This window comes from Sinohyriopsis cumingii, chromosome 6 (genome assembly GCF_028554795.1).
Source record: "Sinohyriopsis cumingii isolate HCF-2022 chromosome 6, ASM2855479v2, whole genome shotgun sequence".
NCBI classification, from domain to species: domain Eukaryota; kingdom Metazoa; phylum Mollusca; class Bivalvia; order Unionida; family Unionidae; genus Sinohyriopsis; species Sinohyriopsis cumingii.
This window is the reverse complement of record NC_142966.1, coordinates 83,423,839-83,437,965: the sequence shown is the minus strand read 5'-3', so window position 1 is coordinate 83,437,965 and position 14,127 is coordinate 83,423,839. Positions and strand designations below refer to the sequence as shown.

At 38.3% G+C, this 14,127-nt stretch overlaps 1 protein-coding gene across 2 annotated transcripts in view; it reads left to right on the top strand.

Moving 5' to 3' along the window:
- The first annotated feature begins 2,509 nt into the window (after window positions 1-2,509).
- LOC149797340 (uncharacterized) overlaps window positions 2,510-14,127 on the top strand; it is a 70,685-nt gene continuing 59,067 nt past the window's right edge. For both annotated transcript variants that reach the window (XM_089962067.1, XM_089962066.1), the window contains exon 1: window positions 2,510-2,685. In XM_089962067.1, coding sequence (XP_089818193.1) covers window positions 2,643-2,685 — 43 coding nt within the window. In that variant the 5' untranslated portion in view covers window positions 2,510-2,642. The remainder of the gene's footprint in view (window positions 2,686-14,127) is intronic.

The following is a 14,127-nucleotide window of genomic DNA, read 5'->3' as shown; positions in this document are numbered from 1 at the left end:
CTGATGAGTAAAATATTGTTCTCATCCAGGTCGAATGTACATTTTGGTTGTGTAACTTTAATGAAATGTAAAAATCAATGCATTAACTGCAAAAGGAAATGAGATCTTAAAAATGTACTTTGACAAAATTGTGTTGAAGCCTGGCATTTGGATTTTACTGTGGTAATGCTGTGATTTACCTATTGTAAAGTAAATAAGCGAAGTAGCATAGTTAAGTCCAAAAAATTAATTAATATCTGATATGTTGTTACAGGTTTAAACACTTTCAACACGCCTTTCACACGTTTTTAAAGATATTTAGTTGTATATTAGTTATATTTACTGATCTAACATATTTCGATACTCATGATTCTGTAGAATACGTGATGGAATATGGTCTGGTACACGTAGGCAAGGCGATGGGTGCCGTTTAACCACGGACATGGGATAGAATCCCCTTAAAGTACGAATGAAAAATTTTCTAACCTGTATGATAGTCTTATATCTATTTATTTCTTCATGTTTTAGTCTATATCACGGATCTTACGATGCACCATTTATAGTAATTACAACGTCGCGATCAAGATGCGTCTGTTTCAGATTGTTCAACCTCAGTTAAAATCGCTCGTAAAATTCAGCAAATGAAACATATCTCATCGTTTTTATTCTATCATTCAAGTCTGTAAGTCATAATTCTTTAGGTTGTTTTGCTTAATAAAATCGTATTTCCATTCGTGTTTTGTTTTTGTATGTGGCCTATCTTTTATTATCTCTCTTAATCCATTCTTTCGTAAAGACAATGTATTAGTATTTGTCGCGATCATGTGGCCAGGCCAGGAATTCATAACCTATTCATAGCCATTAGAACTGAGATATCTTGATGGTCATGGTTAATTTCTTTGTTCGTTGTATGTGTCACCGATTAATGGTGAAAACTAATTCTAATCACGACCCTTTAAACAAACCTGTCACGCAAGGCAAGCGGTGGCCAAGTGAACTGTGAAACCGATTCAGGCAAAATCTAACTTTCAGAAATATTTGGATTTTGAAACAGTAACAGCAACAACAACAACAACAACAACGAAACATACAAAAATAAAACAAAAAACAAACAAACAGAAAAACGAAAAAACAAAAACACATCTTTTGGCTATTTACTAGCGTATGTGAATGTGTCAAGTATTTTTTTGCTTAGTGGCCTCGTGCTGTTGTTATTTACCTCCGAATAATATTATTATTCCATAAGTAATGACTTTGTACCGTATTCATAAAAGGTCTCAAAGCTTGTTTATTGTATTCTAAGAAAACGAAATTGCATTGCTCCTATGTTTCGATACAAGTTTGTTTTTTTATTGTTTAAAATTGAGAAATTAACATTCAATTCGACCTTATACAAAGTTTTTGAGAGAGACACAGTCATTTAGAGAATGCATAATAACGGTGATACGATTTATGAAAACAAAGACCTGTTTAATGCGGTATCTGAGTACGAAGGGGCGAAAATCCTAAGAACTCAAGAACGCATTGGTCTTACCACCCGGTGTTATCTGCTACAGTTGGTATCTGGTGGGTATGATTTATAGCCACTATTGTGAAAACAAATCTAAATAACTATTGAAGGTTCATATAATTATTATCATGCTCCGACGCACACAGTTTCGCACTATAAACCCTATCGCTTCCATTCAAATTGGCCAGTCATAATTGTTCATTGTAGAACTTGCTTTTAAACATTGAAATGCAATGTTATAACTTCCACCCAAAACTCTGATTGTTGATGGCTGTATTCACAGCTATCTTTTGTGCATTCAGAAGTTATAGGTTGAATATAACTATATTGATTTATTACAAGCACACTTTGACAAATCTTAAAAAAGTATATGTATTTATGTGTATTCCACTTTTAGGCTTTGGCCTACGTATAAATTTGGAACACGCAAATATAATTCCTATGAAACTTTTTAAACATGGCCACTCAGTAATTTGTACACCGATAAGTTGATAATAAAAAATAAATATTGATAAAGTAGTACTTTACATTAGCTACTGTTTTTATAACCTTATAAAGTAGTACTTTACATTAGCTACTGTTTTTATAACCTTATCTGACCTATCGTCTTTCAATCTCTCGCTCACTCCATTGCTCTCTCTCTTCCCCTACATTTTTTAATTTCAGAAGTTTTATGCAAATACCATGACCACGTATAAAACAGAACTTTCTTCACCACAAATAACATCACGCCATATAGGTGCACTGTGTTGTAAAAAAAATAAATAACAAAAATACCAATAGCATTTACAGAAATAATTCCAGAAAAGTACATGCAATCACATTTGCTGTTTCCAGTGGATTTCAATAAATGACACGCATAAAGATCTTCAGTACACAGCGCTCCTATTGCATTAAATGTTAAAGGTAAACTTCTTAGTGATTCCCTTCATTGTACCTCATAATTACCATTACCTTTGTCCTTGGAGGAATTTATTGACGACATGTATGCACAACACAGTTAATCAAAGGACACAGGAATAACATTTAATTTCCTTGTAGAAGAGGTGTTTCTCTACACTGCAGTGGAAAACCCGTGTACTTCATATTGACAAAATTTGAATACATAGGGCTATGCTTTCTACATTTATAGCTTCAACACATTTTGTAGCCCATGAAGATGTTCATTCTGATTTGGATTTCCTTCACATTAATTGGTAAGTAAAAGTAGAAGCAATTAGCGTTTCAAAAGTAAGCAACACATGTAAGCAAAAATATATATACAATTTGAAACTGTAAATGATACGAGACAAAGCCGAGAGGAGTAGTATAAAAGCATACATTCTGGCTCACTTGACCTTTATACTAGTACTCTTTAATCTTTGATCCCATACATAAAGCATGTTTCAGTGGTCGTCAGATTTTTATGAAATGAAATCGTCTCAATGGTCGTCACATCTTTTATTGTTTAAATCCAAATCAGTGATATTCAAAATAGTTGCAATAACTACAGAGCTACGCCCCCCACCCCCCAAGCTTATGATGCAAGTCCAGATTTTATAACTTTTAGTAATTACATAGTCAACCGTTAACTCCGTTTATTACATTCATGTTTTATTTTTGAAAGCAATAAACAACGATTCCCTATTTTGACGTAATTTTGGAAAGAAAAGTATTACCTCCTCGTCTATTTTGTCGTGGACTAGGATGATATAATACATTTACCGACTGTTAGGTATCGATTAAAAATAACTTTGTATGGATAATATCTACTGCTAAGCAGTCCCAGAAGAGCGGTTATGACGTTCCATAACCCAATAAAAAATATCATAATTAAATCTATAAAATGTTCTTATACTAATACATACACGTTTAACTTTATAACTCAGAATTTACCATGTAGATTAATCTTTATATCCAGGTTATTTAAGAGATTAATTATCTTCATAAAGGACAAGTTTCGATAACGGCCGATTTAGTCCTCCAATCCAATTAATATGAAACTCGTATAGATATAAATATTATCATTCTAGTCCCAAAATAGGTATTTAATTCTAATCCAGTATCACCTTTAATAAAGAAAATCGACAATTAAAAGACCTCAGTTGTGGATCACATTTCGTGGATTATACATAGTACGGCTAACACGCCCCTTTGAAGCTGACTTTCAAAAAGAGATATATCTGAAATTGGGCATTTGCACATAGCATGCCTAAAAGCCAATTATAGTATATTAAACTATGTATTTTTGTTTTGAAATATTGTCCAAATAATGTGCATGTTTACTTTTCGGTTGATTGCCTCTGACACCTATTTCGGTTTTCATTTAAAATGTTATGATTATGTTTATGTTTAACAATGACTTGCATATCAATATATTGACGTGATAGCCACATAATAAAATTATATGCATCTCCTTAGCATACATAAACACACAAAAGCCGTGCAGATCTTTTGTGTATTAGCCATAGCCGTATGTTGCTACAATGTATTAATTAAGGATCAAAACCATATGTTGAGAACATAAGAGAACAAAGCAGCTTTCTTTATGCATCGGCGGGGGAAAGCACATTATACTTCGTTTTAGTACCAGTTCGATAATCTATTCCTTATACTGATCAATGACCCTAAAATTAGATACTATGTAACAATTATTTTAGGAGAGAGAGAGAGAGAGAGAGTACATTAACTGTAAAGCATAAGGCACGCGATGCACTTGCGTTTTCTTTATAGTACAGTTTTATTAATGAACAGATCGAGGATATGAATTTGGATGATTTCACTGTGAAGAAGATGAATGGACAGGTACCAGTTTCTTATTTTATATGATATGGGTCTTTAGAATGATATAAATGATATAAAAGGAAACAGAAATAAAACATTAGACAGATTATTACGGATGTGTTTGTTCCAGCATGCACCCCACCCACCCTTCATCCCACCATTATTTCATCAACATCACTGCTATCAATTAACCAATTAGAAGTCATAATTTTTTTGGATCTCCTATACTTTGAAAAACATTCTTGCTCTGATGTTTAGAAGGAAAAATAACCTATCATACCCACTGAACTAATTGTAAAAAAATTATTGAGGTAAAAGAAAGAAAAATATATAGGCTCAAAAGAAAATCCCAACATCCATCCAATCCCGAAATTCAAGCATACAAACAAGCATTGAATACAAGTACACAAATTATTTAAGTTTTAAATTAATTTTGAAACAAGGAAATAAGCAAACTTTCAAGTCTGATAAATGTCAAAAATGCTTCTTTTATACATTAATTGGGAATCCAATCAGAACAAGGATTTATAAACACTCACGTACGCAAGGGCACACACTCAGAAATAACTTCAAGCTGTTGATCATCAAGTCTTTTTTTTTTAAAAAAAGGAGCAGTATACTCGAAGGTAAATATGATTTATACCCAATGTTAAGGCTGAAATCAGTCTATTAAGTTATCGTCTAATCTGAAGTAATGCAGCACCTATGGTATAACAGCCAATTCTTTCCTCCCTGCTGAAAGTTTTCCTGAGAAACAAATCAGCTACCTGGTTCTTTTACAAGGGAAATAATTGGCTAGCTGGTTCTTTCCCGCTCTTGTTATCTCTTTTCCCCAACAATAAACTAGTTTCCCCCTCTAGTTTTTTATCTTCCTTCCCCTCCGACAACGAATTAGTTTCTTTTCATTAATGGATCTCCTTGGTATTAAGCTTAATGCCCACATGTGAAATGTCATACATGTAATGGGCCACTTAACAAGTACATAGTTGGTTGTTTTCCCCTACAACCAAATAATTTCATTTCGTTGATGGGATCTTTGGTAATAAACGTAAGGCCTAGAAGTGAAATATCATACTCATAATAGGTCACTTAACAAATGAGGGAGAGGGGACCGAATCATCTAGCTGATTCTTTCCCCACTATAACCAATTTTTTTTTTTTCGTTAAGTCTTTCCTAATCTGCTTAAGGTCCACATGTGAAATATAATACATGTAATGGTTCACTCTCACATAGGGTTTATTTTAAAGGAACTTTTACATTGATGCGGATGACAATATCAGACAAATAACCTTTAAAAATCACTTACACGGAATAGTACATACCTTTTAAATAATGTTCATGCGTTTTCTTAGCAACATAAGACTAATTTAAAATGGTCATTTAAAAGGATTTGTAAATAATTTCCAGATTGAATGAAGGTATAAAAACAAAAGGATGCTGGGTACCTCAATCAATCATACTACTTAACTCTTTTGTAATTTGATCCACTAGCACTATACACATAAATGTATGTGTATAATAAAGATGCTGCACCCATAATCTCGGCATCAGTTGTCCACACAGTATTTGACTTCTTATTACTGTCCTCTAAATACTTATCTACATTGTGTTAAGGTAGTTGCTAAGCGTTTTAGAAACCATTGTGGAGAACTCATGCCTGACACTACTATTACAGCAAATGTTGTAGCCCTCTTCGCTTCCTGAAATGCAAAGCTTATAGCTCTAAACATACAATTACCATCACCTCGTACAATTTGCAGTTTTGCTGGGGCTGAGGATGTCTTATTAAGCTATACTCTGTTAGCATCATAAAGGTCATTCGATTTTTCCTGCAACAATCTTTGCATTGTTTTTCTGTAAATGGATTGAAGATATTAAAACTATATTGTTTTCCTTGTGTACCAGAGGCCTCCTTGGAAGTCTCGTTAGCAATAGTTTCAACTGTTGACTATTTGTCTGTTAAGAGATGTAGATGGATTACCATTACCTCTATTAGTAATGGTTGGAGGAGTTGAATACTGATCTGGTCTTTTCTCGTGACCTTTCAGTAGTTCTTTCAGTGCTTTTTTGGAATTTGTGGTATACTTGGTGGTGTTAGCTTTTGTCATAGCTGGTCTCCTTGTATAAAGTTTCAAATGGCTACTATGATAAATGTTAGACAGTAGCTTGCCACGACGTTCATTTTGCAGTCTTATCCTGTCCTTCGTAAGAACATCGTTTACTAAGTAAGGGTACACCTATCGTGGTGCCAGTTTGCAGCCAAATTTCCTTATTTTATTGTCATTTTTCATAATAACAAGTGCTATTTTTTGAAAGGTTTTAAAGGATTTATTTCTTTTATTTCAATTTTGATTCTTTCGGATCTGTGCACTTGTAATATTTTCTGTTACAGTTTGATCTATAAACTCACAGTGTTTGTTAATGTTTGCCAACACATGATGAGAGGACTCATTGCAATCTCTGCTTTTGTTAGATTTAGAAATGATACGAGCCTTCCCTCCATACCTAATCTCAAAAGTTGGGACCTTGGCAGATGCTTGTACACTTGTCCTGTATACAAACAGTGTACTGAGCAACCAGACATCCCAAGTTGTTGCTTGGTCATTGGTTACCTTGGATAACATTTCTTTCTAAGTCCTATTGTCACGTTCTCTCTGCCCATTAGTTTGCGGATGGTATACAGAGAAAATCCTGTGATTTGAATCTACCTCACTTTTTAGGTTATTTATGAGGCTCTTTGCGAACTTTTCCCCTGATCAGTTATGATTGAGTCCATAGCGACATATCATATTAAGTAGAAGTTATGTTACGTCATCAGTACTTTTGTTTGGGAGACCTTCAACCTCACACCACTTGGAAAAATGATCTGTGGCTGAAACAAAAGATTTGTTCTCATTGTCCTCGGAAGAAAATATCGATTCCAACTAAACTCCACACTTTTCATGAAAATGATTAGGATTCAGAGTAGATGCTGCTTATATTGGCCTTAGATTCACTCTTTTGTATTTATCGTAGTCACTGACATATTTTATTGCATCTTGTTCCATCCCCTTCCAGTAAGACCCTTCATGGCATTTCTCATATGTTAGTGAGGGAGAGAGAGAGAGAGAGAGAGTAAGAGCAGGAGGGAGAGAGAGAGAGAGAGAGAGAGAGAGAGAGAAGAGAGATAGAGATGAAGAGAGAGGAATATAGATAGAGGAAGAGAAAGACGTACATGAAAAGAGATGATAGAAGAAGGAGAATCTATTAGAGTTTTAGAGAGGCAGATGGTGAAAATGGAGGCTGCCAAGAGAGAGAGAGAGAGAGAGAGAGAGATAAAAGGAAGAGACTGGGTAAGAGAGAGAGACTGAGGGAGAAAAAAGGGGGAAGAAGGAGTATATATATTAGGACAGAACTTTAAGTAAAAGTATTACGATTGAAATTTATTCTATATTGTATTAAAAGTAATTTGTCATCAATTTATATCGAAAATAATTTTCCACTACAGTATATGAAGACAAAATTTATATATCTGTGAAATATAACTGTATGAGTAGTATATGGGGCCACCCTAGCGACAATGGGAATTAGCATTACAGAACCCCTTGGGCCACTCTAGCGACAAGGGAAATTTAACATGGAGAAAAACCCTGGGTCACTCTAGCGACAAGGGGAATTGAACATGGAAATTGAACATGGGAATATCACCTGGGGATCAGTGGGAATTAAATATTGGTAACGTCATAGGTTTATAGGGTCAAAACCTTTTGTAGAGTGAAATGTATTTGTAGGGACAAAGGGTTGATAGGGACAAACATAGACATACAGAAACAAACAAATACACATTCAAACACACAGAAAAGAGGACAGAAATATTCTAAAGAAAGACTCACAGATAGAATAGAGACTCGATAAAGAAAAGTCTGTTGTATGGGTTCAAAACATTTATTCAAGTACATATATATATGGGCTCTCTGGCCTGTGCTTTGGTCTAAGCACTATCCATTAAATACATAAACATTTGAACATAAAAGAAACATATTTACGAGTTGTTTAGTTATTGACTCTAGTAAACTAATGTTTAAAATTAACGTTCACCCCTTTCTAAAATCACTTCATATGCAACGAATTTACATTAAATGTTCGTTTATAAGAAAAAGTTAAAACAAAACAAGTAACAAACAATCAAATAAGAGAAAGTTCGTGTTTGTCTCTCTATCCGTTACACACGTTGTTTAAAATCTGGTCAGCTACCACTTGTGTCCCAGCATAGATGTTTCCGATCTCGTATTCCCTGTCAGTCGTAAATCTGCTGTTACGTCCATCGTGCTAGGTACACTTATCGGTAAGCAGATCAAGAGCAGTCATCGTCTTCTTCCCATGGAGGTATAACATATGCCATATGAATAGTCACTTTTCCATCGGTGATGTCAAATTTTTCTCTCACCGACCGCACGTCTTCAATAGCCCTCAAAAGTTTGGAAGAAGTTATTTCTGCAGGTGTGCTAAATCCGAGACATATAGGCGAGTTCAAACTGTCGTGATACATAGATAGGCTCAAACGACCTTCATCTTTGACTTGGCAATGACATTTGAGTTCCTCTAACAGTGAGTCAAGTAGATCCGTAATGAAACCTGATACTTCCTCGGCTGGAACGTCAGACGCGAAGTCTTTAAATTTCACCGTTTAGGTGTAAGTTGTCGTTCTAAATTTTCTCGAGGTCGCTGTCTGGGTCATTTGGATGCTAAAATACTCCTTTAGGTCTATTGAATCCTTTCCCTTCTTGAACGCACTTTGCTGTGACGGTATGGTGGTGAAAGAGGTCAATGATGTTTGTTCCTTCTCTTTTTTCTTCTGCGTAGAGTTATTCATCTTTCTCGTCGCTTGTCCTCGCAATGAAGTGTCGTTCTTGGAAGTCGTCCCTTTTTATACTGGGTGATATCAGCATGTCCATAAGGTAAAGTTTTGTGGTCTGGAAGTTTCACTAGTTTGTCATGGCATTAGTACATAACAACTAAGATGTGGTATTGCATTGGTGATGTGATCGTGAGGCATAGAATCACACCCGAGTTTCTCGTTGGACTTGAGTCTTACGCTCTATACTTGCTGTTTGAAAGGATTCATTTTTGTCGATTGGTCTTGGTAGTGACAATGAACTATTGGTCTTGGACGTTGTCCCTTTTTATATGCTGACCAATATCGATGTGACCGTACGGCAACGTAAAGTGATTGGGAAGTCTCACTCGCTTCTGGTACACGATTTGATAGATTTTTTCCAGGGGTCGACTGACGATGTGGTGAGTGGGTAAACGTACAATCTTGTTCGGTTGGTGAGTGGTCATTTTAAAGTTTCCATCCTCTCCCGATTACAAGGCTTCTTTCAATACCCCAAAGTTGACCACTCGACTGGTACGATAATTCAGAGTCAGTCCTTTCACTTTGCACTCCGTGTGCACTTCTCCTTGTTTGTCCCGGTATTGGTAGCCGTAATTTTTAGGACCGCCACTCGCAAAACTTAGAATCTTGTCGTCGGGGTGTTCGTCTGTCCAGGCTCCTAAACGGTTTTCTTCGATGTTAGGGTGTTGCTGACCCGGTCGATTGATGTAGATGCAACTGTCCGTGTCAAAGTACAGGACGCGTTCCCCTAACAGTCCTAAAGCTTCGTACAATTTTAAGCGAGCATGAGCTGTCACGTAAGCCGCAATGATGACATTTCCAAAAGGGTCGTCTTGTACAAAGTCCAGATCTTCTTCGTAATTGACCAAGATCAAATTCTCGCGAACGACGTCCACGTGTTTCATGAATTTGGCTTTGTCGTGAATCATCTGGAAGTAGCGGGAAGGTTCTGTCAAATATTCCGTCTTGGGTAAACACGGTCGTTGTGCCATTTTACCCCACAAGCAATTTAACATCACTTTGGCAAACGATCGCCTGCCTTCGTTTTTCTCGATGTGCTCTAAAGAGATGCCTTCTTGTTCATAGTATTTCTCTTTGAATTGTATTTGGTCTTCGGGAGTGTGACACCAGGAAGGATAGCCGCTGGCTTCTTGTTTCAGTTTCAAAAAGGCATCCACGTAGTCGGCGAAAATGCCTTTCTGAGTAGGGTCACCCTTGTGGTATTGTTGTGTCTTGGGAAAGTGGCAAATTTCGTACACTTCTAACAGTTGGTATCCCATGTCCAGAGCTTTGAACAATTCTACGCTGACCCAGGTTCCCGTCAAGGCCCGTTCTTCCTGGGTGTGCTGACAAGGTTGGTCTTGGTTGCACGTTTCGGCACAAGTACGGCACAATGGAAACATAAGTTTGCCTTGACAATGGTGAGGTAAGACGGGATGGTATAGGTTCGTGGGAGGCCAAACTTTACACTTGATCAAGCCTTCGTATTGTCGAATGTTTTTCAGGTCGATGTGTTCCGTTAACAATTGCGGGTGCCCTACAGGAAAGCGACAATATTTGCACACGTAGGGATACAGCGAACACACGTCCAAGTATTTGATTTCTTCGCCTTTCTCTTCGTCGGCTTGGTACAGCAAACAGGTGGCATTGGTCCTTCCTCCGTACAAACTATCCCTCGGGTTCAGCGGGTCCATGAACTGGTAACTTTCCACGAGGCTTTTAAACTCGGGATCGGTTTTCATACGGTGATCGTACTCGTGTTCCCACATTTCCACCACTTGGTATCCTTGCTGTTCTAACTTTAGGCGTCGCTGACAAGTGTCCTGGTACAAGTCTTCCATGGTTCGTTGTAAAAACTGATTTTTAGTGCTACGGTCAGGGTAACAGACGGGACATCCGTGAAATAAGCAACCGTTAAACTCGTACACGATCTTGGGGTTTTCTAAGTCCCAGCCATCGACCGAATACGTTCCGATGGTCTTTTCACCCCCTCCGTTGCGGGCATGCTGAATCCACTTGTCTTCCTTGTCGCACAAGTAATGTAACCAACGTAGGGCTTTGACCGAGTATTGACGTTTGACAAAGTTGGTCGTTTGAGGGCTGATGACAGCCACGGTGTTTTCAGGCATGAATCGTTGTCGATACACTAAGGAACACGCTTTGGCAATGGTGCAAGCTTCTTTCAAAGGATCGACCCCTCCGTGTTCCATGAACAGTTCTCGAAATTTTCCACAGCAACGCCGTAAAATGTCCACGTCGGAACGACAATACTTTAGTATTTCTTCCTGAAAGTCGAAAGGGTCCGAGGCGTGAGCCTGGTACCAAGCGTAGAAAGTTTCTCGTTGTTCGGTACGCATGTTGTCGGGGTCGTAATAGTGAGCCTCAGGTAAATGGGGTAGAACGGCGTGTTGATTGGCTTCCGTATTGAAAAAGTGTGGAAAGTACCCTTTAGCCATTTCTGTCATTCCAAACGTTTTAGGCATTCGACTCAAAGGCATGGCCAAATAGCTCATCGAATCTTTAAACTGTACTTGTCCCACTTGCATGAAAATGATTTTGGCTCCGTTCAAAGTCACTTTAGGACGTTCGGTGCCATGTTCCGTATAGTGTCTGAGAAGAAACTGTCCATCATATCCTGAGAAATTGTGAGCCATCACCGTGGCATGACGATGACAATCTCCGTAACGTTCGATGTCCTCTTGGCTCCACGTCTTGTCGATGGGGTCTAAGACTCATCGAGCGAAATCGGCTAGCGTGTTCGGTCCCCGAAAGATTTTTTCACGTCCTCCAGGAATCTTGCTGCAGTGAGGGCAATGACTGAAGATAGGTTCTTGAATGCACTTCTCGCACGCTCGATGAGCCACGCAGAAATTAGGAATGTGAATGCCAGTCTCTTGCATGCATTCGAAATCGAAAAAGATGATATTGCTTTTCTTCTTGTGACCATTCTCTTTCTCTGGTTGGGGTTGGTATTTTTGCACGTAGCATTGGTGTTTCAAGTCCACGATGTGATGACAAATGTGACATCTTTTTTTCCTGAACATACGTGTGCCTTGGTACTATTGGTACGTATGCCTTGTCCACAGGTAGGGCACAATCTCAGGAGTTGACAAGCACATTTCTTCTGTGAATCTTGCGTCTTCAGATGTTGTTGGTAACAGGCAGGGCTGACAAACGTGCGCAGACAAGCAGGACAATGGAATGGTTTTCGCCCTTCGCTCAGACAGGGTGGAGAGGCCAAACATCCTGGGCATTTCGATCCACAATGTTTGTGTTGCTGTCGATTATTATAACCACGGTCACATTTCTCACAGTAATATCTGTATCCCAGGAATCCGGTGATAGTGGTAATGGTATCGAAATGTTCATCGAGATAATAAACATGAATGTATTTTCCGTCCTTAAAATCTTGACCTCGAAACAACAGAGGCCCGCGCACTTCTTGAGGGTGCACTTTCAAGGTGTAGCGTGGAGCTAGGGCATCTTGCAATTTTTGCATTTCAGCAATGCCACAGGGTGTGTCTTTGGACAGTCCGGCTTGTTGCAACAGGAGTTCTGCTTCGTTTCGTTGTTTGGCTCGGTCCGATTGTCGAATAGTTTTCCAGGCTCTTTTCCATTCTACCGTATCGTATGGCATAGGTTCGTCCCACCACGATGGCACGGGCTAAACACATCTGGTCTTGAGGGTTGTTAATTCGGACGAGACTTGTTTTGGTGTTGCGAAGGTCGTTCACCATTAACATCTTTTTGCGTCCAGTCCCTTGAGGAGGAGAGACGTGGGTCATGTCCAGTGTGGCTTTTCCATCGGTGATGTCAAACTGGTCATTAGATTGTTGTACGTGTTGAATCTTGTCCATGACTTTGGAAGCGGTCAATTCTGCAGGGGTGCTAAACTCGATCCAAACAGGGGATTTCGAGCCGTCGTGTTGTATAGAAAGTCTCAAGCGATCGTCTTCTTTGGGTTGACATTGTCGCTTGAGTGCGGTGAGCAAAGAATCCCACACCCCAGTGATGAACACTTCTGCTTTCTCTAACGGTACATCAGCCTTGAAATCTTTAAACTTCACCGTGTATTTGTAAGCCGTGGTTCTAAATTTTCTAGAGGAGTGCTTTTCCGTCTCTCGAATGGAATAGTATTTTTCAGGGTTGACTAAGGGTGGTGAACTTGGTTTAGAGGGTTCAAATTCTGGTTCACTCATGTCCTCTTCAAAATCACTGGCATGAATTTGTGCCAAGACTTCAGCTCTGGTACGAGGCGATAGATCACGTTTCTGCCTCTTACTTTCTTCTTCTTCTTTCTTCTCGAATGAATAGGATCGTTTCATCTTGAGTGAAAAACGTCAAATGACTCAAGTTTAAACACGATGAACTAATTTATAGTCATGGCAAACCAGCGTATATAAAAGGGTGTGTGTCTTGTCCTTTCACTATTCATTTCACTCTTAAACCGAGCACAACGATGGAAGAGACTAGCCAAATCGAACGTTTCATCAGAGCTTTGCGAGGGATTATTAGAAAATTCTCTTCAGACCAGCCCACGGACTACTCTCCTTCCTTTCGAGATAAAAGTCAAGATACTTGCTATATCTGTCAGAAGAAAGGGCATTGGTCTTCAGAGTGTCCAGACCGTCAAAAAAGAACAAAAACAGGGGCTAAAAAAGACAAAAGTCAAGATACCAGTTATTATTGTTAAGAAAAAGGACATTGGTCTCCAGATTGCCCAAAAAAGAAACAAGAGGAGTCAAAAGAAAAAAGGGATTCTTCAGAAGAAGAGAGGGATTCTTCGGAAGAAGAGACGGATTTTTCAGAGGAAGAAAGCAGACAGGTGAAGAAAAAGAAACAGGAGAAGAAAAGAAGAAGGGAAGAAAGTGAGGAGGAAGAAGAGGAAAAGAGTGTGACGGTGAAGAAATTTAAAAAACAGAGAGACTAAACAAGGAGACAGAAGAAGTCAATGAACTTTTTATTAAAGTGTTGAGTTGTGAATTGACAATTGGATTG